The sequence below is a fragment of the Desarmillaria tabescens genome, assembly GCF_030435595.1.
Source record: "Desarmillaria tabescens strain CCBAS 213 chromosome Unknown EV420scaffold_8, whole genome shotgun sequence".
Lineage (NCBI taxonomy): Eukaryota > Fungi > Basidiomycota > Agaricomycetes > Agaricales > Physalacriaceae > Desarmillaria > Desarmillaria tabescens.
In genome coordinates, this window is record NW_026848307.1 from 150,564 (window position 1) to 175,657 (window position 25,094).

Consider the following 25,094-nt stretch of genomic DNA (forward strand, 5'->3'; position numbering starts at 1 on the left):
GGGGATACAGTATGCAAGCATTTTTACCCAGAGAAATACTAGGCCCTGATCCAAACCAACGCGTTGAGGTGCACTGTGCATGCCAAAGTCGTTCCAGGTGGAAGCGGAAGGCGAGACTTCTGACTAAGTCAGACTCGCCCGTCAGTGCTCTTCCAGTATCCAGAAACTCCCGCATAACATATAGCTCCGAAGGCCATGGGTTATAAGCGTTATGAGCGAAGCATCAGGCTGACTTATGACTAAGCATCTATGCCACGTGAGCGTATCATTGGTTTAATTTGAACTATCATGATCATGAGCCGCGACCGCGGTACTCCCTCAATGACTATCAATTGGTTGTTTTTCGATCATGTCAACACATATAGCGATATCCACTCTCTGCAAGTAGCTGGTCACGACTTGAAGAAAATCCTGCAGCATCACCGAAATTCATGGGCCGATGAAATTGAAAAGGAATTCAGATTCCGCACTGACCCAGTGTCGATACGTTTCTGGACGGTAAGCATCTAAATCTTAGCTGTGTTTACCTCACATTTTTGCTTTTAAGCCGTTAGAGAATCTCAGTGTAGAGTCACTCCCGGAAGATTGGATCGCAACCACCGAACTCACAAATGTGGCGAAACGGAAACAATTGCCCGGGCATCTTCAGGGAGCCCTTGGAGGGGGAGGGGATGAGGAATGCTTGCATCTTATCGTCACAGCTGAGAAGCGGCCGTCCGGGATCATGAGAACGCTGACATTGTGTCAGAGTTGCCGTTACACGGTCTTTATCATCGTGTGTCTCTACCCATTTTTGCGTGTAATCCAAGCTTGATCTTGTTTTAGGATACAGCACACTTATCAAGCGTGTCAAGTCGTTTCCACTTCACGAATCCGCCAAATCCACAGAGTACCTGAGACTTCAGAACAGTTGCGACTTCACGGCCATCTACGACGGATTCTGCGCTCCCATTAGTCGAAGCGACGAGCCAGCGCATGTAACTATTGCACCGCCTATCGAGATATTTCATCCCGTCTTCAGCCGGTTCCTGGACAACATCAATGACCCTACATTCGAGCCCGATGAGGCTGCCATCCCTTCTGTCGCCGAATTCATGGCTACTGCAGCTGCCATACATACATATGAAGGCAACCGTGCCAATGTATTGCGTAGGCGTCTCACCGACATCTTTTGCCAGTTCATGGGGAAGTTCGCCTCGGACGACGGTCGAACTCCCGACGGCATGATCTTCAAGCAGCTGCATGACTGTGTCATCCCACTTATTGTCATGGAGATCAAGCACTCCATAACGCAGGCATCATACTCCGTTCTGAACTTGTGGACTGATTCCGAGGTGCGTAATCCTCACCCATTCCCCTCAAACTGTCTAATCGACAGAACAGCTGTCATACATCCGGGACAAATGCTGTTGTCCGACCTTTATTCTCGTTGGCGGTGGCCCTTATCTTTCCGTACTTGGTGTTGTCTGGACCGATAGATTCATCGTCCAGCGACTCACCAACGTCATGTGCGTTGGTGAAGCTACGATCCATGAAGAAGCCCACTTGTATCGCCTCTCACGGATCTTTACGTCCCTCCGCCACTGCTTGCGGACGCTGAATTTGTTTTACGATGGTATCCTAAAACGAACGGATCTTGAGCTGATTCCCAACCAGCCCCACCCCCGCTACTTCCCCTACCCCGCTAGTTTCACAGAGTACGACTCTGAGACCAGAACCGAGTTCAAGTATCTTGACGTGCTTGAGAGCGATTCTACCAATGTCACCTTCCTCGCGCAGACGACGTCAGAGGTCCCACGGAAGCTTATCGTCAAATTTGTTGACCGCTATGGTGTTAATGCCCATGTGTGTCTTGCTGAAAACGGCATGGCCCCCAGGCTGCTCTTTTGTGGCCTCCTCAATGGTGTCGACGACGCCAGAAGTGTCGAAAGTGCGTGCGGCGCCACTAAATCCGGTGGTTTGTACTTGGGGCCCTTGCGCATGGTCGTCATGGAATACATCGACGGGACCAGCGCGCAGGAGATTCCTCTGGATGTCTGGCCGGCTGACGCATATAGTCAGGTCAAGGCGGCAGTCACACAGCTTCATTGTGAAGGACTTGTTTTTGGAGACTTGCGTCGGCCTAATGTTATGTTTACCCACGACTCGAAGGTGATGCTCATAGATTTCGATTGGGCGGGTAAGGAGGGTGAGGTGCGGTATCCCAGGGGACTGTCTAGTCGGGTAGTCTGGCCTGATGGTGCCGGAGATTTCCAGCTGATAAAGAAGGAACATGATATGGTGATGCTTGAAAGGAACTTTACCTGACAGTTGTAGGTACTAGTTCTGAGTACTATCAGAAATTGTTGTGACTTCTGGAGACTATGCAAAGCTAGTGGTGGGGTTCTACTCATCCTGTTTTCGTTAGTAAAGATGGCTGAGACTTGCGTAGCTGACTCTCTTCACTTTCGTGTGAACCAAAAGTCGGAAGCTGCAGAAGCTAAAGATGGTTAGTGAGTACTGGACATGATGACAATCTATTGAAAATTTAACTTGGTTGTCTAGGCTATTATTCCGACTCGGTGTCACTCCCATTACAGTTTGCGGGTGCAGCGTTTTTAGATCAAAGCCACTGGTTCTATGTATGCGAGTCGAACTCACGATAATAAAAAGAGTTTCCTCCAGTGACCGGTGGCTATGAGCATGCCTGTTTCGCCTACGCGCGACTGCAAGACTATGCCATGCAGAATAGCATAAAATCTAACAACTGGCCCAACCAGATCTCACAACAACGACATGAATTCACTCGTTGGTTTCGTAGTCCTCGTTGTTCTCCCTTTCAAAATCGGAGGGCAAAAGTACCACCGAATCCATTATGGTATCTTTACCACCGCCATCCTTGAATTCGCAAGGTCGCGTCGAAAATTACTCTCGGAAAGGATTTTGTATGTCCAGTAGCTGAAGAATGATGGACGCTTTGCCATGAAGGCCTATGGTCGAGGTTGGGATAGGCGCAAGGCTAGGCTTACTTTGGCTGATTAGGATACCTAGAGTAACGAAAGGAAAAGCAATGCTTGGCCAAGTAGCATCCTCCAGGTCCGGTCCGGTCTCACCGACTAGTTTTGGGGGTCTTGGAGCGTGGAAGATATCACGTTCTCGTGAATAGGAGCCACCCATAATACTCTTTCCTTCTTGCCACCACCTTCTCGACTTTGAAAGTCGTGTTATATTTCTGCTTTCCCGCACATATTTTCTTCTTGCACATACTACTATGCCTTTCAGCAGGGTTCCTCACCTCGTCGGCCGGTCCATCGCTAACGGGAGGCTCATCCTCGTCGACCTACTCGGTTCTGGTAACTACGGGCAGGTGTACAAGGCACTGGACGTAGAGGCCACTAATGATTTTGTTTATTTTGCTGTTAAATGTATCGAGACTGACAGCTTGAAAGGCCCTACAGCAGTCAACAGGGAAATTGCTTCGCATGCCGCCGTCTCGCGCCATCCCAACGTCGTCACGTATCGTGCTACATGGGTCGAAGAGGATTACATCTTCATGGTCATGGATTATTGCCCAGGAGGCGAACTGCACAAGGCTATCCGGGAACAGAAGGTATTTTATCGCAACGACTCACTGGTGAAGCAGGTCTTTCTCCAGATCATCGATGCCGTTCAGCATTGTCATGACAATCAAATATTCCATCGCGACCTCAAGCCTGAGAACATCCTCTGCTCGGAAGATGGAGAACAGGTATTTCTGGCTGACTTTGGTCTAGCAACATGCGAAGACGACTATAGCCGTCGTGGGGCAGGCACCATGGCGTACAAGAGTCCTGGTGAGCTTCCTTCCTGATCATGTCTTTCACCCACCTTATCACGTTTGTCATGTAGAATGCCTCGGCGAGGATTTCAAATCACCAACCTATTCGACGAGGAGCAGTGATGTCTGGGCTCTAGGTGTCGTATTCCTCAATATGATTGCTGGGCGAAGTCCTTGGCTCGCCGCTAAGATTTCAGATCCATGCTTCAACTATTTTCTCTGCAATCCCGACTACTTTACCAAGATCTTTCCAATTACACCGTCCGTCAACCAGATCCTGCTCCGCGTCTTCGACCTACGCTCTTCGAAACGCATCACCCTTCCAGAACTCCGCGCCGAGATCACTAACATTGATAGGTTCTTCCTCACGGACGCCGAACTGGTCAATGCGCCTGCAAGGGTCATGGAGGTCCATCAATCTTTCCTTGCTCCGACGCTGCCTCCTCCTCGGGCAATGCCGATTGGATTAGGGTTGGGTATCGATTTCAGCTTCCTTATGCAGCCGTCTTCGAAGGTCCTTCAAAGCTCGGCTACTCTCGCGCGTCAACAAGTCACAGTGCAGCCGCCGGTGATGACTCGAACTCGTGCAACTGCTGGTGCGCTTCGCTTGGCCATGTCTCCTCTTGCTCGAACACCCTCATGATCCGCTTGCTTGCTCACGATGCTTTGGAGTAGGTTTCTATTCTTTTCTCCTCCTTTCAGTTTAATCTTCTGTGTTTTTACTTCGTTTCTCTCTCTCGGACTTGATTGCCTGGATTTCGGACAGACATTTTCGGTTCTTTCTCCTTGCGTATCGTCTGTTGCTTTGCTTTGCTTTTCCCGAACTTTGGACTTTATCCTTTCACTTCTTTTTCCTTTTCTTCTCCTTCACGTACTATGCTTTTCTTCTTCACTCTCTCGACTTTTTCCTTCTGCTCTATTTTGGACCTTTTTTCGTTTCTCTGCATCATGTTTTTCTTCCTCTTGGGTTCTGGGGGAACTTTGCATGGACAGCGACTGCTTTTTCATCTTTTCTGTGATTTCGTCTCGGACTTTTTTCTTCTTTCTTTGCTTCATTCTTCAGGACTCTTGGGACTATGGGTTTGGGATTGCGGTTGTCTTGGACTTGGACTCGCCTTTTCTGATTTATTTATTTCGTCTTCATTTCTGTCTTCTCTGGGTTTCCTTGCTTTCTTTTATTTTCTTCTTTTTTCCATGCTCTTGTGGTCTTTACAGGGGTTCGATTCCTCTGGGAGCTGTGTTCACACGTAGTAGCAAACCGCAAATGCCCCCAACATGGCGTCTGATATCGTGTTTCCCTTTAGCTACGGGTTACAAAGCTAAACCCGCTTTTCAGAAAGAACGTAGTAATTAATTATCGAGGGTTTCCAGATGAAAGTTATGTGTCTATCTCTATTAGGCACAGGAAATTGGTGTCCATTTGTCTACTTATTAACGCTAGATATAGTATCCCGTTCCCTCACGTTCGCCGACAATTAGTAGGCCCTACTCTCCAATTCGAGAACACTCTCGCTGGACTTTGTGTCGACGTTGGCCGGGTACTGTCCTAGGAGCCATCCTGGATGGGCGAAGTTTATAGCATATATTGCCAAAACGACCATAGCACCATCGAGAACATCTATCAATTCTATTGTAGCACCGAGGCATGGAGGATAAATTGAAGTGACGCACTGAAGTACACCTCAGTGGTGATGATTCTCCCGTTCCACCCATCAGATAATTCAATCGTCCGGTAGATTGCCCTGCGATATGATGAGTGCCCAAGTTTTGAATGCCTGCTAGAAGTTTACCGGATATATAAACAAAGGGTGTTGAATGACAGGGCTATCATCATGAGCTTGATCTTCCGGGAGAGGTCGCCGCGGAAGTATTGTTCGTTACTAGGGAGTGTTACTTCACTCTGTCTCGCTGCGGTGGACCCGATTCTGGCGTATATGGGACGGTTTTGGAGGTAACGGATGAGGAACTCGGTCGCGAGGATTGCATAGCAAGTTATAACGACTGTGTAGAGTTGAATACGCTAATAAATGATTAAAGTTGGAGGGCATACCTAGTTGGAAGACGATACCACCGAGCATGATATTACCGCCCAGGGTAGCGCCGGAAGCGTCCTTTGCAGAGGCGGCTATACCGCCTCCGGCGCCCTGAACGATGAGGGAAATTATGTCCTGTATGGTGAATATCCTCAACGACGGAATTCTGTAGGCATAGGGGTTCACGTACGCAGCTAACGAAAATCCACGAGTCTATTATATGACAGATTTATCAGTATGTAGATTATCGGAAGGAAGGGAACAACGGACAATATTTCGGGCTCAATCTGCTGTACGCTGGCCCTAGTAGGCTGATAATGCCGCCGAGAATGATGAAGTTACCCGCAACAAGAGGAGTTGGCCCAATGATTGTCGTGACAATTCTAAGCAGGGATCAGCATACTCTTGGAAGAACCTTTCTTTGTCGGGACTTACTGTATCATATACGGCGTTCTCAACGTTGGCGAGAAGCTCGACCAAAGCCGACCGCTCCATCCGAGGACCTCCAAGGTTCCGGCGAGGATGATGGTTGGGAACGGCCACCATAGGCGGTAGTGTAGGCTTTGGACCGTGTGTGCGACTTTAGAGGTATCTTTAGCTAGAGAAGCCGAAAGAATGCGACGAAGAATACCCACAGGTAGACCCCCCAAACAAGGCAACGAATATTATGGTGACATATTCTGTGGGAGTATAGCCGTAACGGTAGTCGTCGCCTGTTGACGAGGCACGAGCCACTACTAGTGCTATTCAGAAGGGTCAGCTGAAATGTCATTCGAGAAGGAAAAGAAGATAAGCTGACCTTGATCAAGAATCATTGGAGTTTCTAGGGATGAAGACAGAAGGTTAATCAGTTGTTCTGGAATCGACGTAGATGTAGCAGGTTTTATAGTCCGCCAATGCAACTCGGATATTCCGAGGCGCAGCGAATAACCTTTTGCCAACGATGTTTATCTGCATCGCCTTCTGGGGGCAACGCGGCCACATTTTATCACAGCGGCCAAGGTTTCTTCGTATCCCAGGGCACGCAGACACAAGAAACATACACTGCCGAGGGTCGTGTCGACGGATGTTAATGCTATAAAAGGCAAACGCAAGCGGGGTGAGCAATTTCGTATGACAGGACAGGCTAAACAACCGTACAGCCGAAGGAGACATCGTTCATCAATGCCAAGTAGCAAAAGGGTTTCAGGAAGAGTAGTCAAGGATGCAGGATGCGCGGCTGATACTTCTAAATATGGATCGCACCCTGAAGTTTCATTATTCCACCATTATTCAAGGCTCCAATTTCCAGAGATTGGATCATACGGTTCTGTGTACCTAACTTTCGCTCCACAAGGTACTTTGTGGACCAATCGCAAAATCCGGGGGCTTTACAAACTTGCGTTTCTTGAAGAAGAAGATGAGTGTATTGACTGTATGGTTAGATTAAGTGGTCACGGTACCGTGGCGGGCGGTTTTGAACCACTTTACACACCTTAGTCGAGCGAGCAGCATCCCAGCGTTGATGAATTCGGGCACACTTCGCGACGAAGCAGATGAAACCAGCAGTTATTTTGTGAGAACCACCGGCACGAAGGCTAGGGTTAATAGAAGTAATGAGCATACATTTGACAAGCCTCAGAATGGCTAAGAGTAAAAAGCGAAGAGAGCACTTCTTTTCATATATAAACTGTTCGTTTCAGCATAAGTACAAGAATAAGTCATCCCGGGCTTGACGGCTCCGTATTCAACACTGCGTGTCACTGTAGACCTGTGTCACAAAGCACTATCCGAGAAATAAGTATCTATATAAAAGCAACAAGGAGGGTTTACACATACATTGAAGCTATCCGCATTTATAATCTGTTGCGCTGCGGTGAGACGCTGATCAGTAGCGCATCCGTAGGTGACGTCCTCCGTATCAGCTACGGCATGGGTGAGCTAAAAGAGATGAATGAGAACACTTCGAAGCGGGGGGCATGAGACGCCGCACCTCGTGAAGTAGGGTCCCACCACGAATGTTCCTCGTCGCGACAGTAGTGACTCCATTGCAAAGATCAGTGGAAGGAACCTCATCGAAGAAGATGCCACAGAAGTAGATCTGTGGTAATATTTAGCAAAAAAAGAATGTTTGATACTATAACAGCCTTTGCTCACGTCCGTAGTGTCGATGACCGTATATGCGATGACGTTTCCGTCGCATACCCCGTATTCATCTAAGCAGTTCAAACTAGTAAAGATATTAGCCGGAGAGCTGAGGTATGGGTGACATCCACTGACGTTCGCGAAGAGTCGTTCTCATCCAAAACGAGTTGGAGCTTATCAGTGACATTCTGGGCTGGGTTGGTGCTAAAGTAGGCGGTCATCGTATTGTTCGTACTGTTGCCCAAGGTGCTGATGTAATCCAACGAGACTGAGGCGAGTTCTTTTGCTTCGACGTAACTACAAAAAAAAATTAGGTTCGCCTATTGGACGTTGAACGGCTAAGATCCACCTTGCATTAATGAACCCAGAGAGTGTTTCATTCGTGCAGACGTCCGTCGAGCGCTTGAGTGACCGCCTGGTGACGTCGCTGGTGATCTCAACTTCGATAACTTCGGCAATTGCTTTGAAGGCGGAGACCTCAGAAGCAACACGCTCCTCCGCACCGACCACGTGGAAGTCGGTGATGGGCTCAAAAGCAAACGTACCCTTGCCGGCGGAAGCAAAGTCGTAGAGATCCGCCACTGATGTAATAGCGTCAAGAAAAAAAAGCACATATCCGAAGAAAGTCCTACCATTGTGCTCGACTGTGACATTTCCTCCGCTTGGGATGGTGGTATATGCGCTGTCACTCACGGCGACATTGAGCTACAGTCAGGTGGCGTTAGGCGGGAGTTGGTTGGTTCAAAGTTGACCTCACCTTGACACCGGTGAAGTCAACCGGTACGCCATCTTTTGTGACGCTAAACGAGCGTGATGGGAGACCATCGAGAACGGTCCCGTACTTGAGGAACCTTGACATCTCCTGGGTTCGTGTTCGTGATCTGTTGCAGTGAATTTTAGATCCTCGATTGAGCCAACTCTGCTTCCAGGTCCGGAGACGTCGACAGTTAGACCATCTGACCTCTTATAGGGACGGGCGAAGGCAGCAGTGGCGAAGACGGCGAGTGCAGGCAAGACGATCATGGTACAGGGAAGGCAGGCAAGGTAGAAGTCTTCGCTGTCCAAATTGCCCGTTCTTTATGAGGGATTTCGGGATCAATGTAGTACCTCGCGGCCAGCATGCGGAATTAATAACATAAGGAAGAAGGCAGCGATGATCTCCCCATCTGATCAAGATGAAGGAGGCGGCGCATGGACGTGATAGGTATAAAACGCGCGGACAGAGAAGACTAGGATGACTTGGATGTAACAGAATAACGGAATCCGGAGGCTCCGCCACATGCGAAGACCTATGTAATAGCCTCTTATGAAATGGGTGATGGATCTCGGAACCTTTATCCAATCTGCTGATCTCGTTTGATGGAGTAAAACGGGTCGCATGAAGGACCTATTAGAATAAACAAGTCGGTGTTCTGTTCGCCGGTTGAAGAGCTCGGACTGACCTTTGACGACATAAAACTGGTAGTGTTTGGGACTTCACAAAATGTCTGAACGAAGATTCTAAGATATGATTTGGGGTGTTGCCACAAGACCTTGGAGCAGTGGTCAAATAGTAGCTTTCGGCATTCGATACGGCCAACTTCTGGTGTAAATTCTTCAATGGACCCAGATTTGTCGCGTAATTCGTCCAAAGAAGCTTATGTAACGAACATCTTCCGCGTTTGAACTGGTCGTGAGGAAACCCTGTAATTGTATCCTCAGCCAATGCAGATTATAATGGAATTGTGAACGTACCCAGTAGTATAGCGGCTGTTTTACTGGCCGCCGATGGGAAGGCCTTGGTAGTTCTCGCCGCGACGATGCTACGCGTGGTGTTACGCAGGCCTTAGAAGATATCTCTGCCCGCCGAATCCTCACCCCAAATCAATATCGCTGTCAAAATATGTGCGAGCCCCGGGCAAACTCGATGCCCTATTCGAAATGGCCTATACACCAATGAGCGGCATTGTTAGAGGATGAAGCGCCGAAGGAACAAGCAAACGTACAAATTGCCTTGTTTCTTTCCGTGATTCGCATTTTGGTGTCATCCTGTCACCCTGCTTTGCACTAGAACGAGTGTGATCTGCCCTTCAAGCAGAAAATTAAATGTCAAGGAAGTAGTATTTCGAGTTTGGCGTAGCGGCGGTCAACAGACATGATGATGGTAAGGAGTAAAGAGCGATGCGGCGGTAGTGGGCCGCCAAATCTATGCTTGTCCTACTACCGTCACCCAACATCCTCTTGTTACAATTCACAGGCGCAAAATTGACTGGCAATCCTTTCATTTTCGCCAATGAGGTCACTGCCGGTCCTCAATCGCACCTTGCTGTTGTTCGGATGAAGCTGACAATCTGGAAAAGAAAAGGGCAACGACACACATGGCAGGCCGGGACGTGTCGACACTGACGACACGGCCATGACAGACGGCCGACGACAACGCGGATAATGGAAAAATCTACAGGTCTGCCTAAAGATATGGACGCCACGCTCGACGGTCTTGTCGCCTCTGCCTCCGCCTTTATCCGACTACTTGCCGGCTAGAATTTTCTGACCTGGAAACAAAAGGTGCTTCATACGATTTGTTCCATTCCGGAAAGTTATACTAATGGTCTGACAAAGCCTTTGGACCCTGGGTCACCTTGACATACGCGTCGACTCGGTACTTCGATGACCATTTCCTCCTTCCTTCCATCTCTCGGGAAAGCAAAACGAAATGAAAATCGCTGCTGAGTCGGATGTTGGTGTCATCTTATGTATGGGACTCGTCTAGTCTCCGTATACCGGCTAGACACGGGTCACGAACCCAGGACACATGAGCGCATATATTGTCGATCCTGACTGGACAATTCAATCCGTACGTGATGTTGTTCCCATACGAGCGACATCTTTACCAATATATCCATAGGTTCACTCTGTTCCGCCTCTGGGAGAGAATATGGGTTTAACATGGGTCATGGGCGCTGGGGGAGTACGCTTGCTAATGAATAGCATGACGGTCGAATCTCGCAGTGTCGTCAGTAGTAATACCAAGCTCGAATCTTATCTGGCACTCCTTGTTTGACCGACTAACTTTGCCTTTCAAGCGGTAAGTCATTTCATATTACGCCGCGTTTTCCCTTTCCCCCATTTTCTGGCTCGGACCTGCTCGGTGATGCAGCTTATCAAGGAGTTTCGCACACGAAACTCTATTAAGAGAGGTCATCGTACGACGTCAGCGGCGCTTCCTATCTATATATAAGGAACGAGTTTCATTCAGTTCCCATTGTCATGTCTCAAACTCACGAAATCCCCACACATATGAAAGCTGCCGTCACCTTGGGCAATACCAAGGTAGCGTTGCAGTCAGATGTTCCTGTGCCAAAACCCGGTCCAGGACAATTTCTTGTTAAAGTCATTGCAGCAGCGCAAAATCCTCCTGACTGTGGGCTGTCCTCTCTTGTATCGATGACTATACATCTCTGACACGCTATGTAGGCTTTTCGCTCCACCAGAACGTAACTACGGGCTTAGTGATAGGTCTCGATTATGCAGGCATAGTAGTCGATATTGGCTCGGACGTCCCTCCTGGTCAGCGCCATGTCGGTGAGCGAGTTGCTGGGTTTATTAACGGTGGTAAGTACCCCTTATTCACAGGCTACTCTTGATTTATCGTATACGAAGGCAGGACAAAAGAGTGGACTGGCACCTTTGCAGAGTACTGTTTGGCCGAGGCCCACTTGGTGCTAAATTTCCCCGAGTCGATTAGCTTTGAAGATGCTTCGAGTCTCGGACTCGCCGGGTTTACAGCGTGCCAGCTCCTCTGGCTTAACCATCGTGCTCTCCCGACGCCTGATGCACCAACACAAAAGCCTTTTCCTGTGCGTGTTTCGGTCGTGTCTTGTTACAGTTCTTTAATCTTCCAGATCAGCTACTAGTTTGGGGTGGGGCATCGTCCGTTGGCCAGTACACTGTTCAACTGGCCAAGCTCTCCGGTCTCACGGTCATCGCTACTGCATCTCCTAAAAACTTTGATCTGGTCAAATCTCTTGGTGCCGATGCTGTGTTTGACTACCGGGATCCAGACGTTTGCTCCAAGATCAAGGAGTTCACGAGCGACGAACTGTCTGAGGCTATCGATTGTGTATCTACTAAGGATACCATCGTTCAAGTCGAGCAATCTCTGGGAAAGAACGGTGGGCACATAGCTACTGTCATGCCGGTATCCACAACGCGAGCGGATGTGACTTGCGAATTCATGCTCGTGTACACCCTCCTTGGCCGGGTAAGTAGTATTAATCTTTGGCCTACGTGCAACCGTTGACCGGCATCTTTGTAGGTCATCGATTTCAAGCCAGCCTACCAGTACCCCTGTCGTTCCCAAGCATGTGCACGCCGGCGAACATTTCGGAAAGACTATGAGTGAACTCTTAGCAAGGGGAAAATTGAAGCCGAATCCTCTCAAAATCGTACCTAATGGTTTAAAGGATGTGCAACAATGGATTGAATATCATGAACAGGGAAAGGTTCGTCTCCTGTTTTACTGCCTTCTCGCGCTTTTGCTGAGATGCGCACAGCTAAGTGCAAAGAAGATTGTTTATCGGATTTCTGACACGCCATGATTGATATTTAAGAGGGAAGCCAGCATATACTGTCTTTCTCTATTCAGGAACTGTATAACACAATTAATGTAGCAGTAATTCACACCCGTCTCAATCCTCGAAAGAACCTGATATCCGTTGAACTACCAGGTATTCGTTCGACGACCGGACACTTGAGCACTGGATACAAGTTGTACTTCCTAAATCGGGCAGCTCGTACAACCCGTGAGAGAACCGAAGACAACGCGTCTCAAATCATTATCAAGAGCAAACCTCATCGACGTAGGTGAGTAAAAATGTGGTAATGATACATGATCTTGTTATATCGATCCGATACTTTTCATGGGATCAGCAACCCCCCAGCAGTCTTCACTGCCTGGTCATCATCTTTTTCGTCAATGAATCCTGACGCGTTTTTAGATAACCATCGCCAACAGCCCCACACCTACACTTGCAATCACCATCCCACCTGACACAGCATTTTGGAGACCAGTATTCGCTGTACAGGTCCCCGTACTGGTTGCACAAACACTTGCGATTGACGACGCCTCGCTCGCGAGGGAAGAGACCGAACTGATCAAGCTCGACTCGGACGGGAAACTGCTATAATTTATTATTGTGAGCTCTTGCCCTACGGAGGACGCACAATGGGATAACACCGCTGCTACAAAGAAGTTAGGATCTGGCGAAGAAGTTAAACGCAGTGTTCTCTACCTTGGGATAGACACGGAAACACTTGAGAGGAAGGAAGTCACCTCCGGCGGTACAGATATCGTAATGGATTCGGTGGTGCTTTGCCCTCCGACTTTGAAAGGGAGGACGACGAGGACTATGAAACCAGCGAGTATATTCATACGTTGTTTTTTGTGAGACCTGGTTGGGCCGGTTTTTTTAGATTTTATGCTACTCTGCATGACGTAGTTTTGTCGTTGCGCGTAAACGAAACAGGCAAGCCGCTAGTCACCAGTCATCGGAGAGTGCTTTTTTGATTGTCGCGAGTTAGACTCGCGTATATATAGCGCTAGTGACATTGATCTAAAAACGTGCTGCATCCGCAAAAGATTTTTACATAAAAAGTGTTCCATTCAACTGTCGGGTCTTAAATCGATTGACCGGCTCCATTTCTTTATTCGATTGCCAGGGATAGCATAGGATAACTGTACAGAGTTGCGACAGCGGCAGGACAAGTAAGTCAGCAAACAAGTACAATACACAGGGAGGTGGTGAAAAAAAAATCCGATGACGTCTAGAACCGAAGTTTATCCGGCATCGCGGCAATCCTGAGGTGAAACCAAACCAGCATCTTACCCTCATGGCCCCAACTAACATGAGCGCTTTACAGCAATTTCATGAATACTGGTGGGGAACTAAGGACAACTTTCTCGATGCCAACACAGTCATACACCTTCCGGCCTTCTCAAACTTCCATATTTTTGCTTTTACCGACTCTCGGCTTCTGGTCCTCAAGGAATATATTTACATCTTCGAGCGGCTGCAGCGCTTTTGTCAGACTCCTAACTGTTATTCTCGGGGCATCGTCCTGGATGGGCATTCGGGAATTGGGAAGTCGATGTTTCTCTTTTATGCCCTCATTCGATGTCTGCAAGAGTCTCGGGATGTTATCTTTCACTTCTACTGTCGAACCCTCATGTTCTCGAAAGATGGTGTCCAGGACATCGGCCTCAATGACTTCCAGTATAACTCCATTGACTCCCCTACATGGTGTCTCATAGATAGTTATGGCGGGGAGGAACCTCCATTACCGCTCACCAGCTTTGCGTATATCCTCCCTATACTCGCTTCATCGCGGTCAGAGCAGGCGCATTCTGGCTGGGCCAAAGATAGGTATGCTTCTCGGCTCGTTATGAATCCTTGGAGCAACGAGGAAATTTCCATAGGGTGTGCTTCCCACCCATCGTCTCTGTATTCTATTTATGACATCTTGGACAGAGCTGAGCTTTTAAGTCAGGACCAAGCCACGCTCGTCCTGTATCAATCGCTATTGCCCAAAGCTTTGAACTTTTGTGGGCCTATCATACGGGACATACAGAGTTATCTCTTATCCCAAGGAGCGACTACCATCATAGATCATAAATATGGTCCTCATCCACGCGTTTCCAATCCCGCTTCCCTCCTCTGGGTGCTTACCACCTTTCACTGCTCTACATGGGTAAATATTGATAAGCCCTGCTCTGCGGCCTTAATGTTTCGCCGACCGGCTGCATATGCTGGGGGGACTGACGAAGTGTATTTCGATTTCCGCTCCCCTCGTCTTGCACAAGAAGTGTGGGACCAGCTTATTCATCTCGAGTACGAAGATGCGCTGTCCTACTTCTCCCGCTTTAGCTTTCATCCCGATCAAACTGTGGCCTGCCGATGGCTTTTTCAAGTCATTGCTCGCAAACAGATATGCCGGGGAACGACACAATCCAAACCTTTGGCTCTTCTTCAGGAAATGGATCTGGCCGAAGGGACAAGGACCTTTATCGACACTGGAGTACATATTCCTTATCAGTGTCTTCCTGTTAATGGCGTCAAGAGGACACCCGTCTTTTACTCCTTCGCGACGGAAATTCTTTGCAACACAACCTCCTTCTATATTCCCCGCAAGATCACTCAAGACTTCATGTTTGACGGATTATTCTTTGGCCACGACCCGCTGACCGATTTTCCATACCGAACCATGACGACCCCAGACCCGACGGTCCTGTATATATTGCGAACAACGACGGAAGCCGAGGACAGAAGTGAGTCTGAGCAGGGAGTCGAGGTGATCTGTGAAATCCTTCGTCGTTATCCAGGTCTCGTGCCCATCTACCTCTTGGTGGTACCACTGCAAGCACCAAGCATCACTTTTCTCTGCTTTCCCTCTGATGACCCGAGGTGCAAGTGGACAATGCCGCAGAGCTGGTTTCAAAAGGGCCCAGGAAGAGTCTTTTGTCAGACGATTGAAATTAGTATGCCATTTGTTTCTTTTTCGGGTTTTACGCTAACTTTAAATGCAGACTGAAAAATAACCAGTGTGCTGGTAGGCACTGGGTTCAACTTCAGACTTTCATATCACACGGAAATCCTTGCTTATGACGCTGCAGGACGTTGTATCCTTATCTTCAAACTATAACATGTACAATATTTTGCGTCTCTTGTCGCACTGACAAAACTTCCTGCACTGCGGATACATGATTCTATCGCATTGATATAACCTATCTTTTTGTGCTCCTCCGTATTTTTCTTCTTGTGCACTCTTCAATGTCTGAAGAATAGTCCTTCAAAACCTCGAGTGTTATCTGATCGATCCGCAAAGTACCTATTTTTTGGTTTATAAATGGTCTGAACTGAGCGCAGTCTACTAAGACCACTGTCGAGGCATTGGCACGACTACCGTATTCATCTTTACTATTTGAGTGCTATATCCTGCCCTATCCTGTGGCGCCGCGTAATTTGTCCTCTTCTGCCAAGCTTTCACTCTGAGGTCCCCTTTATCGTTGAACCCCCTGCATGTCGGTCTCAACGTTGCCTCGTCCTTCAAGGCCTCATCCTCCATACGAACCAGCACCCCACGCAGTCATTTTTGTAGATTGACAAGACAACACTGATGATCGTTAAACATATAGCCCAGCCAGAGCCATACATACGATGCTTATACATAACTTGAAGGAACGTATAGTATTTATGCTTATGTCGACTTAAAATAGTGTACACCAATTTATTTTTTCCTCGTCGTCCGCGAGAAGAGCTTTGTATCGACGAAGAAGAGGTTCGGCAAATCACAGGCGTTTTGCGATAGGAATTGTAGATTCATCGTCATGTCCCCTTTACTGTTGCATGTTGATCATCGGAGACAAGGCAAGTGATCGATGAATTCAAAGTGATGCACTTAATCTCATCCTCGCCCCGTTGAGCGGGGTGAGCGGAAATTCGGACGTAACGGCATCTCGGTATATCTTCTAGATATCTAGGCTGCTCGGTAGTGGCATACCCAAGATACTTTAACATTAGCAAGTCTCTTGATTTGACTATGGTGGTCGGTTGGCCCAATGTCGGCACCACCGTACAAAGAGGCGAGTACCGTGGGAGCCCACTTGAGGCAGCGGGATCTCGAGGATTGAAAATTTCCCTGTAAACGACACCATCAAAATCCTTGTATCTAAAGATGGTGCCACCACCTGGCATGTCAGAATGGTCTGCAGGGACATCGATGAATGCGTAGGAAGCATTTGACGAGGCGCCTCTGAGGCGGCAGTGAAGGTAACCATGACGGGTCGAGACAAATTCATGAGTGATATTGAAAGGCAATGTGATCTTGAGAGCTGGACGAGGTAAGAAGACAAAGTGACAGTAAGAAGTATAGATATATTCCTTTGTGCTCGTCGTACAGACAGTGTTTACGTGATGTGCTTCCTGCGGTAGATAAAGGCATCAATTTCCAATATATTTTGTAACGAGCAAATTACGCACCAGAATCTTCCACCAGAGCGTCCCAAGAAGCATAAAATCAATATTCGTACGCATACAAGATAGATGAAAACAAAACAAAAAAATTGGCATAGATGGAAGATAGCGAGAAAGGGAAATGGGAATGGTTGGGAGGTAACTAGTGGGAGAGTCATATTCACAGTCCGCCAGAAATCCATCCCGTTATGAGTCGAATGCAACTCGCAAACTCGTTCGGAGTAGAGAGGTATGTATCGCTGGCTATATCATCCATTTGTGGTGGGTCCTCCGTTCTGATGAGACCAAATTCCAATGGAGAAAACGGCCCGACCAGAGATCCGAGAAAGGTGCTCCGGCTGCGTATCGTATGAGTTAGCGACGCCATAACCTTGAAGGCAAAAGAACAGAGAAGATAGACACCGCTATAATCCATTTCAGCTGGAAAGAGCACTCGTCAGAACCGGTTGAAATGCAGGTGTAGCTATGGACTTACCAGGCCACGGAAAGTTATAAACCGGCTCCGGCAATGCGAATTGGTTCCGCTGAGTACCCCTACGGGTCGGGTTCTAACTTCTCTCCTCTAGCGAGTACCCTCACAACTTTGCTAGGCTGGGAAACCATTTCCATCATCGCCAAGACAGCAGGTGACCGTTCAACCAGTCCCCCTTTGGAGGAATCAATGACGCCACCGTTGGCCGGACCACGACGGCCTTTATTCACAGCAATCCTCTTCGGACGTTCCTCCTCGGAAGAGCTACGAGTATTTCCACTCGGTGCAGGAACGACCGTAGGTTTGACGTCAATAACTTCGAGACCCGCGCGTGCGGCCCAGTGAGCAACAAGAGATCCACTAGACCTGGGTTCATGCTTGTTGTAGCTGTGTTGAGTGGGTGCTGGGAGTGGAACTGGTGTGAGAGCGGACTCGGAAGGGGACTCGGAGAGCTTCACGGGTACCAGCTGAGGGGAGAGACTTGGGGACGTCGTGCAGACTGCGACAATTACCTTCGGATCGGTCACTTTCGAAGACGGAATAGTCTTCTGGGCATGTTCGACTTCCCAGCGAGCACTGCAAATCGTTCGACGGACCCATTCCGGAGAAATGTGGGGACTTTGGGTTGCGGCATCTGTACTCAAATCTTCGGAGAGAGCGCCGTCCTTGAAGGAAATCTTGTCCCAGAGTACAAATGCATCATCTTGTTGAACTCGAATGCGAGGGTTGGTACCGACTTGGGCTTCGAGTATTCTGGACGCAGCTCTGGCTCGTTGAGCAAGCGTAGTAGACCCTTTTTTCAGAAGGTCGAGAGTATTCAGAGCTGGTAAAATATTAGTTACAGAAGAACGAGAGAGGGCAGTAAATGCACCTTCAAGGGGCACAATGACAACCTCCTCTCTGCCGTTTCTACACCATTTCTTCACGTTGTCCAGCGCATGGACCAGAACACTGGCATCTACGATGACGACGTCGGCATCCTTCTCGTGCTTTTCTTCGCCTGCAAAGCGCCTTTTCGGAGGTACAGAGTCCAAATTCCTGCCACCACGAGGTCCGGCGTCTCTCTCCTTCGATGCAATCAGAGTGTCGCCACCTCTCCTCCGATTGTTGGTTTTGCCATTTGGAGAGCTTGCGCCGCGCTTGTGTGGCGGCGTCATCAAATGTGGTGATGTTTGCTTTCTGTCCCGCCAGTTACCAGAAGCAGGTCCGTTCGATACGACTGTCTTCTCGAGCTGTTCGACCTGGTGGTTCAAGAATGCAGCGCCGAGGGCACGAGACATTGCTACTTTGTTCGCTGCAGCAGTCGGTCCCTGCGAAGAGTATTGAGTAACACAAAATTTCGGCTAGAAATTACCATACCTTTGCATCCGTCATCGTGGTTCAAGAACAAGAATGTGGCAGGACGTTAACGAGCTCAGGTCTGCTGACACAGCATTACGTCACATGATTCAGCTGCGGTGTATTTCCATTTATGGGTCGATAACCTTCTAGGAATCACCGAGACACCGGACCACGACATACCTGTACAACTTGTATTGGATACGCGGTGGAGGAGCCGGCAGACGAAGAATGGCGTCTTCAAATTGAACATATATTTCGTGTCGATTCCAACCACAACGTCGAACCTCAGGATACTGCAGTCCGTGTAAGTCCCGAAATTCGGCAATTCTTGGAAGATCAAGGAGAGGTGAGCTTGTATGCGATATTCGGACACGTTGCTAACGCCGGTCCCGACAGTCTACAAAACATATTTTACAAATTCCTGTCGTAAAGCCTCCGTTAGTTACTGATTCTTTACCCCTTACCCATTATTTTATCTCGTAAGCAGACTACATAACTTGATGGTCTGTTACTTATAAAATTCTAGTTCTTCTCACAACACGTACTTGCTATCCCGTCAGCTAGTAGGTCGCTCTTCTCCTGCTTCCTATACCCACGTCCTGTCTCGGAACGGGCGTTGTGTAGAAATCGACGTCTGGCCTAGTGCGAACGGGTTAATTGTCACCCACGGCCATACATTTAGCAAATCTGTGTCATTCCAAAGCGTCTGTGTAGCTATCGGAGACGCCGTCCAACCTGGAAACTGGCCCGTCTTGGTCAACCTGGAATGCCATGTCAACATCCAAGGTCAGGAAGAACTGGTCCGTGTCATGAAAGGTGCCTGGGGCGACAAGCTTGTCGACAAAAAGCTCGAAGGGATCAACGATGATACAATTACTCCCAGAGACGTTCGTGGGCGTATCCTCCTGATGGTCGAATACTATCCTCCTCCCTCCGGCGACTCATCCTCGTCCTCCTCATCATCCGATTTATCTTCCGACGAAGGCTCGCGTGTCTCTGATGACTGCACGAAAATATCTTCCGAACTCGCCTCACTTGGATACTACACTCGAAGCATGAAGCCTAAATCAGGTTGGCAACATGAACGGCTCGCCAACCCGCGTCACATTCTCATCAACGTTTCCGAGTCATCCATCTCAAGCCTCCTTCCCCACTCTCTCTCGACACTCGTCGACCATGGACTATACCATCTCCGACGCGTTTTCCCCAAAGGCACCCGCGTCACCTCAACTAACATGGATGTTCTCAAGTGCTGGCGTAACGGCACACACGTCGCCTCTCTCAACTGGCAGCATTACGACAGTAGCATGCAGATCAATGAAGGCATGTTCGTCGGGACTGGCGGATGGGTCCAAAAGCCTGAAGGCCTAGGATGCCCAGAGGACGGCAGAGTCAAGTTCATTGGAGAGATCGTAGGCGTTAGTTCGTTACCCCCTCCGAACGATCGCGACGGAAAGGAATACAAAGCGTACGTCAGCGCACAACTACTCCACTGCAATGGGGACAAGAAGTGGAAGTCCAAGTCTATCAAAGTCGAGGACATACCAGGCCAGGGCGCCGATATCATGTGGAAGCAGTCGTTCGATGGTCGATGAGCTTGCATTTGTAAGGTACGACTCCTGGTTATTTTCGTCCTACCTCAAAAGCCCATTCTGTTTCAGGCTCCAAATTAAGCAAGATGAATTTGGGAAAGACGACAAGATCGTTGTTTTCTGTGCGCGCTTGATTCACTTGCAACAAGGATGGCGGTTCATTAGGATGCTCGGTATGACCGGAAAGAATTCCGGCGCAACTCTTCTTGCCAGGTTTACGATCTCTACTAATTAGGATGCTTGTTCACAGTTAGTTGCCGAGCATTACTCCGGATAATATTCCAGGCCTATCTTATAACTAACGTATTGACTACAAATCTTTGCCATAAGGGCATTTATCTATACATGTGGTTGTCAAACTCATCCTTCCAGCAAGAATACCATATCATACAAACCCCTACCCTGATAAGCAATATCAAGGCATTGATTGAATACAAGCCCGCTATTCGTTATCTTTGCCATCCTCCATCTGCGACGCATTAGGCAGACCAAATGCCTGGTATGCCTCAAACATACAAAGAGCCGACAGAATACATTCATGGAAGGAAACGCTAGGTCTGGATTCGGGTTTTCCCACAAGTGCCGGAACATACCCCATCCACCCAAGAAGCACAACCAACAAGTTAAGATATGTCGAAGTTCTGGAATTCCCGGCAAAGACCTTGCTGCGATAGTTTAGCATAATTTGAAGGTTCCTTGCTGTGATGACGGTTGCACATAGGCCGGGAGTAACATATTCAGCGATGTAAGAAAACTCTTGTTCTGGCATGGGGGGATGGAGGGCATCGATTACATGATGCTTCAGAGGTCTCGTGATGTAGTACACGGCGAGCAAGGTGCACAGAATCTGTGAAAGCACTATCGAAAGATGAACATGGGCAAGACAAAACATTTACTCACCATTTTCCAATTTGTTCTCTTATCCAAGCGCTCACTGGAACGCTCCTTATGGGTTTTCGGCATCCGTCGTATCATGGGAATGGTTAACGACATCCCGAAGATACCTTTTCTCGTTAGAGCAAACTCAAGACGAAGAGCTGTCTTGAACATATAGAGGGGAAGTTGGAAGCCGAATATGAAGGAAAGCATTACGGTCATGAGAAGCTCGAAGGCGGACACCTTGGATCTGAGAGCTTCGCCCAGATCGAGGCATGATTCAATAGCTAAAACAGAGGCTCTGAGTAAAGCACCGGTGTTGCTGATGGAAGTGGTGTGATTCCGAGTGAACCAATATAATAGCTCGAACGTGTAGCTTGTAAGTTCGGCGACAATCCTGTTATCAGCTCTTGGTCAACCTTTCGCCCTTCGTTAAGGAACCAGACTGGCTTACTGGATCAATTCGATAAAGGATCTTCGTCTCGGATGAGATTTGTCATGGAACCTAACACCTCGGAGGCCGTCTGATGAAAGTAAGCAGGATGAAAATCTTCAGGCAAAGAGACAGACTGATTAATTCGGCCTTGTTTTGATCCATGGCCTTTTCGTAATCGGTTCTATTGTAGTTGTTGTCGACACCATATGGTTGAGAAATAATAGTGCTTAAGAGGTGTTTGCCAGGCGATCGCCCAGAGAATGAGATACGCCACGTTATGTCCATCAGCTCCGGCACTAAAAGCAAAAGGTTAGCCAAAGAAACCATTCACACTGCTGGGCGCTGCCTTCTGCATGCCCATCCACTGAGACAGAGCAGTTTTCCCTATTGATCGGGATCGGAATGATATCCTGTATTAATAAGATTTAGAATAGAACTGTGCGAACTGTGATCATAACTCGCCTTTGGGCCAGCAGCAGCGGGAATGGTATTCATGAATGGTCCATATGCCCAGTGTCTCTCATATTCTCCATCTGCATTGGGCACCTCCAGCTCTAAAGATGTCCGAAGGACGCCACCTTCGGAAAATGAAAGATCCTTACAGAACTTTCTGCTTGGTTTTGCAGATGTCCCAGGATGTTGTCCGCACTGACCGGAATAGTCAGTACAGCCTTGTTACAGCAGAAATAAAACAGACAGATGTAGAGCGAAGACTTTGGTGGGCCTTGTCGTAGGCTTCCTTGTCGAAGACATGCGTCTCGTCTACTACATGAAGCTTCGTTCTAAACTTAATTGGATGAATGAAAGATTTCTCGCTACAATGAAGACATAAATTGACCTTGTGACGACATGAGGGTGGTTTTTGTATGCAGGGGTATTCTCCTTCATCTGCTTCAGCTTCGCTCGGACAGAGTCGGGGTCCATTGTTGCAATGTCCTCCGATGTTAATGAAGCTTGGTCAGTGGTGTTAGCAGAAGAATTACCACATCGACCTTGTATCTCAGAGAACTGGAGAAGAGGTACTGATATTCCGAACGAATCCACGGCAAGGTCAGCAACGGTCTTGTCAGCATAGAAAGATGACCCGAGGGGAAACCTGGTTGACGCTGAGTCTTGTAATTCATAATGATGATATATGGCATGCTTACGGCCAAGGGCGGACAGGCGGAAGATTGTCGTAAACCGCATCGGGCATCCAGGAAGAAAAGTTTGTTACGTGCTTCAAAAGTGACTTGGAGCTTGGGATGAGTACGAAAGTACCTCTCAAGTCCGAAGTTGCAAGGTTTTTATCCAAGCTATTATAGAATTGAGCATCCATGACTCGATCAAAAACAGAATTAGCAACGCACAATCTGGAGGTAGGAATTTGGAATTTCACGTCGGCCAATACATTTTTATCCTTGAAACTAACTCCGCGGAAGGCAATATCGGAATAGAGAGGGGTGTAGAGCAGCTTTTTGTCGCCTTTAAGGTATATCTCGTAGTTTGGATCATATTTATCGACCACTCGATACACGATTCCCTTGACTTTGTTGCCCATGTCGAGAGGAAAGCGGAAAGTCATGTTATCCGAATAATCCTCGTCATCTATGGTAGAAGAGAGTCTTCTCCATTCATCCTCCTCCTCCTTGGACGCACGTAACCAGACTGAAACAGCAATGTCGAACTGCTGATTGTCGTCAATCAGTGGTCGCACCACCGCTTGTTCCTCCAACGAACCATTCCGATATAGTGCCCTGTGAGGATGGCGCACTACATCTGCAAATGCGGTGCTGAACTTGTAAACTGCGACGCAAACAAGCAGCCCTATCAAAAGTCCGAGGATGACCGCAGACCATTTGCAGCAGCTAAGTGCCGACTTTTTACGACGCGGTATTCCTGGATCGAGTTTGAGCGAGTAAGAGGCATTTTCGGTTGGTGAAGAAGACATGACTGAAGATACGGCATTGTGTTCTTCCCTTGGATTGCTTTTGAATGCCTTCCAGCGCTTTGCACCTTGAAGACATCATGATGGCAACCCGTATCACAGCTGGGTGGCAACTATCTTGCGCGGGTCAAAATGGAATCAAAATCCTCGGCACCTCCCTAATAAGGAAATACTGAAGAATTTTGACCGATGCAAAATCCCAAAAGTGCGTTTTGATGTCATTTTGACTCGTGCAAAATAGCCGTCACCCAGCTGTGGTATGTGGCTGTGCGGTTGATCAACTTTGCCTCGACCGTCAGCTTGAAAGAACTTGTACAGATTCCCATCTTTCATTGAGCGATAACTGGATCATTGTTTCAGGTTTCTTCCTGGGACCACGCCAGTTAGTTGTAGGTCTGTTGATCCCTCCGTGATATGTCTGATCATGAGCTTCACTTTGAGACAGGAACGATGAAAAGCAAAGCATGGCCTCCTGCATTGCCTACACTACCTCTCGGGGCCCCAGAAAGATCATAGAGGCAGTTTTGAACATGTAACGGGATACACTGGCAGTCAATCAACGAGTTAAAGTGGTTCCTGATGTGCTCCAGTCCAGCTTGCGACAGCCATCTCTTCGCAGTGATCTCTTAGTTTTGCAAAAATATACTATTACGCGATCCGCCGGCACGCATTCCACGATGGTCCTTCTCCTTTTGTCATCGCTTCTATATAGCCCTCCCCGTCGACATCATTGCGACTCCTTTGGCAATGCTCAAGAAAAAGTGGGGATATAGATGATTGGTTTGATATACGATATCACAAGACCTTGTTCATCTCCAACAACGTCTCGCTATTGTCTTTCAATCCTACGATGATTATCATAGCGGGAAACGGTAACTAGGAGGAAATCAATGGTACGTATTGTTAGATGATATTCCAGCTTACCGTGATACCAGCAAATAAGACAGCGGCTATGGCAACGCGTCCTGAAGTCTGACGGTCCGTTATTCCATCATTCTAAGGCAACTGGGGTATCTCGGCAATCTTAGAGGCGAAACCTCACGAGCATTCTATCTTGACTCCGGCTGATATTAGCGCTTTGTGGCGGTTCCATGAATACTGGTGGGGAAGGGACGGCTTTCTCATTGCTAACGCGGTTACACATTTTCCGGCATTCACAAACCATATCTTTCCTCCTTCAATTCCAGACTTTTGATTCATGAGGAATATATATATCATTTTGAGCGGCTGCAGACCTTTTCTCAGTATAACCGGAATTATTTGCGGTCGTTCTGGACGGGTATCTCAGTATCGGAAAGTCTACTGTTCCCATTCCACGCCCTCGTCCGATGTCTGCAGGAGTCGCGGGATGTTATGCTCTACTTCCTATCATCAAACTGTTCATTTGCTGTTCATTTCTCAAAATATGATGTCAGAGAAATCTACGACAACCTCTATGACCTCATTCGTGTCTCTATATGGTGTCTTATGGAAGTTACGATAGGGAATG

At 48.1% G+C, this 25,094-nt stretch overlaps 10 protein-coding genes across 10 annotated transcripts; 4 read left to right on the forward strand and 6 right to left on the reverse strand.

Moving 5' to 3' along the window:
• Positions 1-1,223: 1,223 nt before the first annotated feature.
• Positions 1,224-2,307, forward strand: EV420DRAFT_1618841 (uncharacterized protein; the record flags this gene model as incomplete). The annotated part of the gene is made up of 2 exons (XM_060475395.1): positions 1,224-1,334; positions 1,384-2,307. The coding sequence occupies 2 exons, from the start codon at positions 1,224-1,226 to the stop codon at positions 2,305-2,307; spliced, it is 1,035 nt and encodes a 344-aa protein (XP_060334340.1).
• A 943-nt stretch (positions 2,308-3,250) lies between these two features.
• EV420DRAFT_1618842 (kinase-like domain-containing protein) lies at positions 3,251-4,439 on the forward strand (the record flags this gene model as incomplete). The annotated part of the gene is made up of 3 exons (XM_060475396.1): positions 3,251-3,812; positions 3,868-4,205; positions 4,299-4,439. The coding sequence occupies 3 exons, from the start codon at positions 3,251-3,253 to the stop codon at positions 4,437-4,439; spliced, it is 1,041 nt and encodes a 346-aa protein (XP_060334341.1).
• A 631-nt stretch (positions 4,440-5,070) lies between these two features.
• Positions 5,071-6,806, reverse strand: EV420DRAFT_1142787 (RTA1 like protein-domain-containing protein). Its single transcript, XM_060466036.1, has 9 exons — positions 6,629-6,806; positions 6,465-6,572; positions 6,265-6,409; positions 6,100-6,212; positions 6,020-6,042; positions 5,847-5,964; positions 5,587-5,797; positions 5,468-5,538; positions 5,071-5,414 (listed from the first exon to the last, which is right to left on the reverse strand). The coding sequence occupies exons 1-9, from the start codon at positions 6,642-6,644 to the stop codon at positions 5,272-5,274; spliced, it is 948 nt and encodes a 315-aa protein (XP_060334342.1). The 5' UTR covers positions 6,645-6,806; the 3' UTR covers positions 5,071-5,271.
• A 540-nt stretch (positions 6,807-7,346) lies between these two features.
• On the reverse strand, positions 7,347-8,967 carry EV420DRAFT_1142781 (uncharacterized protein). The gene is made up of 8 exons (XM_060466035.1): positions 8,711-8,967; positions 8,586-8,658; positions 8,303-8,534; positions 8,089-8,250; positions 7,966-8,038; positions 7,802-7,909; positions 7,648-7,749; positions 7,347-7,594 (listed from the first exon to the last, which is right to left on the reverse strand). Exons 1-8 carry the CDS (start codon positions 8,810-8,812, stop codon positions 7,556-7,558), a joined length of 891 nt encoding a protein of 296 aa, XP_060334343.1. The 5' UTR covers positions 8,813-8,967; the 3' UTR covers positions 7,347-7,555.
• Positions 8,968-11,199: 2,232 nt separating this feature from the next.
• Positions 11,200-12,530, forward strand: EV420DRAFT_1265287 (dehydrogenase; the record flags this gene model as incomplete). The annotated part of the gene is made up of 6 exons (XM_060467261.1): positions 11,200-11,353; positions 11,407-11,544; positions 11,593-11,789; positions 11,840-12,193; positions 12,267-12,434; positions 12,486-12,530. 6 exons carry the CDS (start codon positions 11,200-11,202, stop codon positions 12,528-12,530), a joined length of 1,056 nt encoding a protein of 351 aa, XP_060334344.1.
• Positions 12,531-12,727: 197 nt separating this feature from the next.
• On the reverse strand, positions 12,728-13,681 carry EV420DRAFT_1142937 (uncharacterized protein). The gene is made up of 4 exons (XM_060466037.1): positions 13,600-13,681; positions 13,224-13,544; positions 13,156-13,173; positions 12,728-13,109 (listed from the first exon to the last, which is right to left on the reverse strand). The coding sequence occupies exons 2-4, from the start codon at positions 13,421-13,423 to the stop codon at positions 12,926-12,928; spliced, it is 402 nt and encodes a 133-aa protein (XP_060334345.1). The 5' UTR covers positions 13,424-13,544; positions 13,600-13,681; the 3' UTR covers positions 12,728-12,925.
• A 140-nt stretch (positions 13,682-13,821) lies between these two features.
• On the forward strand, positions 13,822-15,519 carry EV420DRAFT_1476666 (uncharacterized protein; the record flags this gene model as incomplete). Its single annotated transcript, XM_060469348.1, has 4 exons — positions 13,822-14,354; positions 14,460-15,256; positions 15,311-15,466; positions 15,515-15,519. 4 exons carry the CDS (start codon positions 13,822-13,824, stop codon positions 15,517-15,519), a joined length of 1,491 nt encoding a protein of 496 aa, XP_060334346.1.
• A 664-nt stretch (positions 15,520-16,183) lies between these two features.
• EV420DRAFT_1142951 (uncharacterized protein) lies at positions 16,184-17,248 on the reverse strand. The gene is made up of 2 exons (XM_060466039.1): positions 16,968-17,248; positions 16,184-16,910 (listed from the first exon to the last, which is right to left on the reverse strand). Exons 1-2 carry the CDS (start codon positions 17,055-17,057, stop codon positions 16,314-16,316), a joined length of 687 nt encoding a protein of 228 aa, XP_060334347.1. The 5' UTR covers positions 17,058-17,248; the 3' UTR covers positions 16,184-16,313.
• On the reverse strand, positions 17,249-18,844 carry EV420DRAFT_1142950 (uncharacterized protein). The gene is made up of 4 exons (XM_060466038.1): positions 18,793-18,844; positions 18,305-18,743; positions 17,437-18,256; positions 17,249-17,381 (listed from the first exon to the last, which is right to left on the reverse strand). The coding sequence occupies exons 1-3, from the start codon at positions 18,805-18,807 to the stop codon at positions 17,496-17,498; spliced, it is 1,215 nt and encodes a 404-aa protein (XP_060334348.1). The 5' UTR covers positions 18,808-18,844; the 3' UTR covers positions 17,249-17,381; positions 17,437-17,495.
• A 1,810-nt stretch (positions 18,845-20,654) lies between these two features.
• On the reverse strand, positions 20,655-23,739 carry EV420DRAFT_1142985 (uncharacterized protein). The gene is made up of 10 exons (XM_060466040.1): positions 23,028-23,739; positions 22,827-22,973; positions 22,517-22,774; positions 22,376-22,460; positions 22,141-22,326; positions 22,025-22,088; positions 21,813-21,974; positions 21,697-21,766; positions 21,267-21,639; positions 20,655-21,213 (listed from the first exon to the last, which is right to left on the reverse strand). Exons 1-10 carry the CDS (start codon positions 23,606-23,608, stop codon positions 20,809-20,811), a joined length of 2,331 nt encoding a protein of 776 aa, XP_060334349.1. The 5' UTR covers positions 23,609-23,739; the 3' UTR covers positions 20,655-20,808.
• Between the last annotated feature and the right edge of the window lie 1,355 nt (positions 23,740-25,094).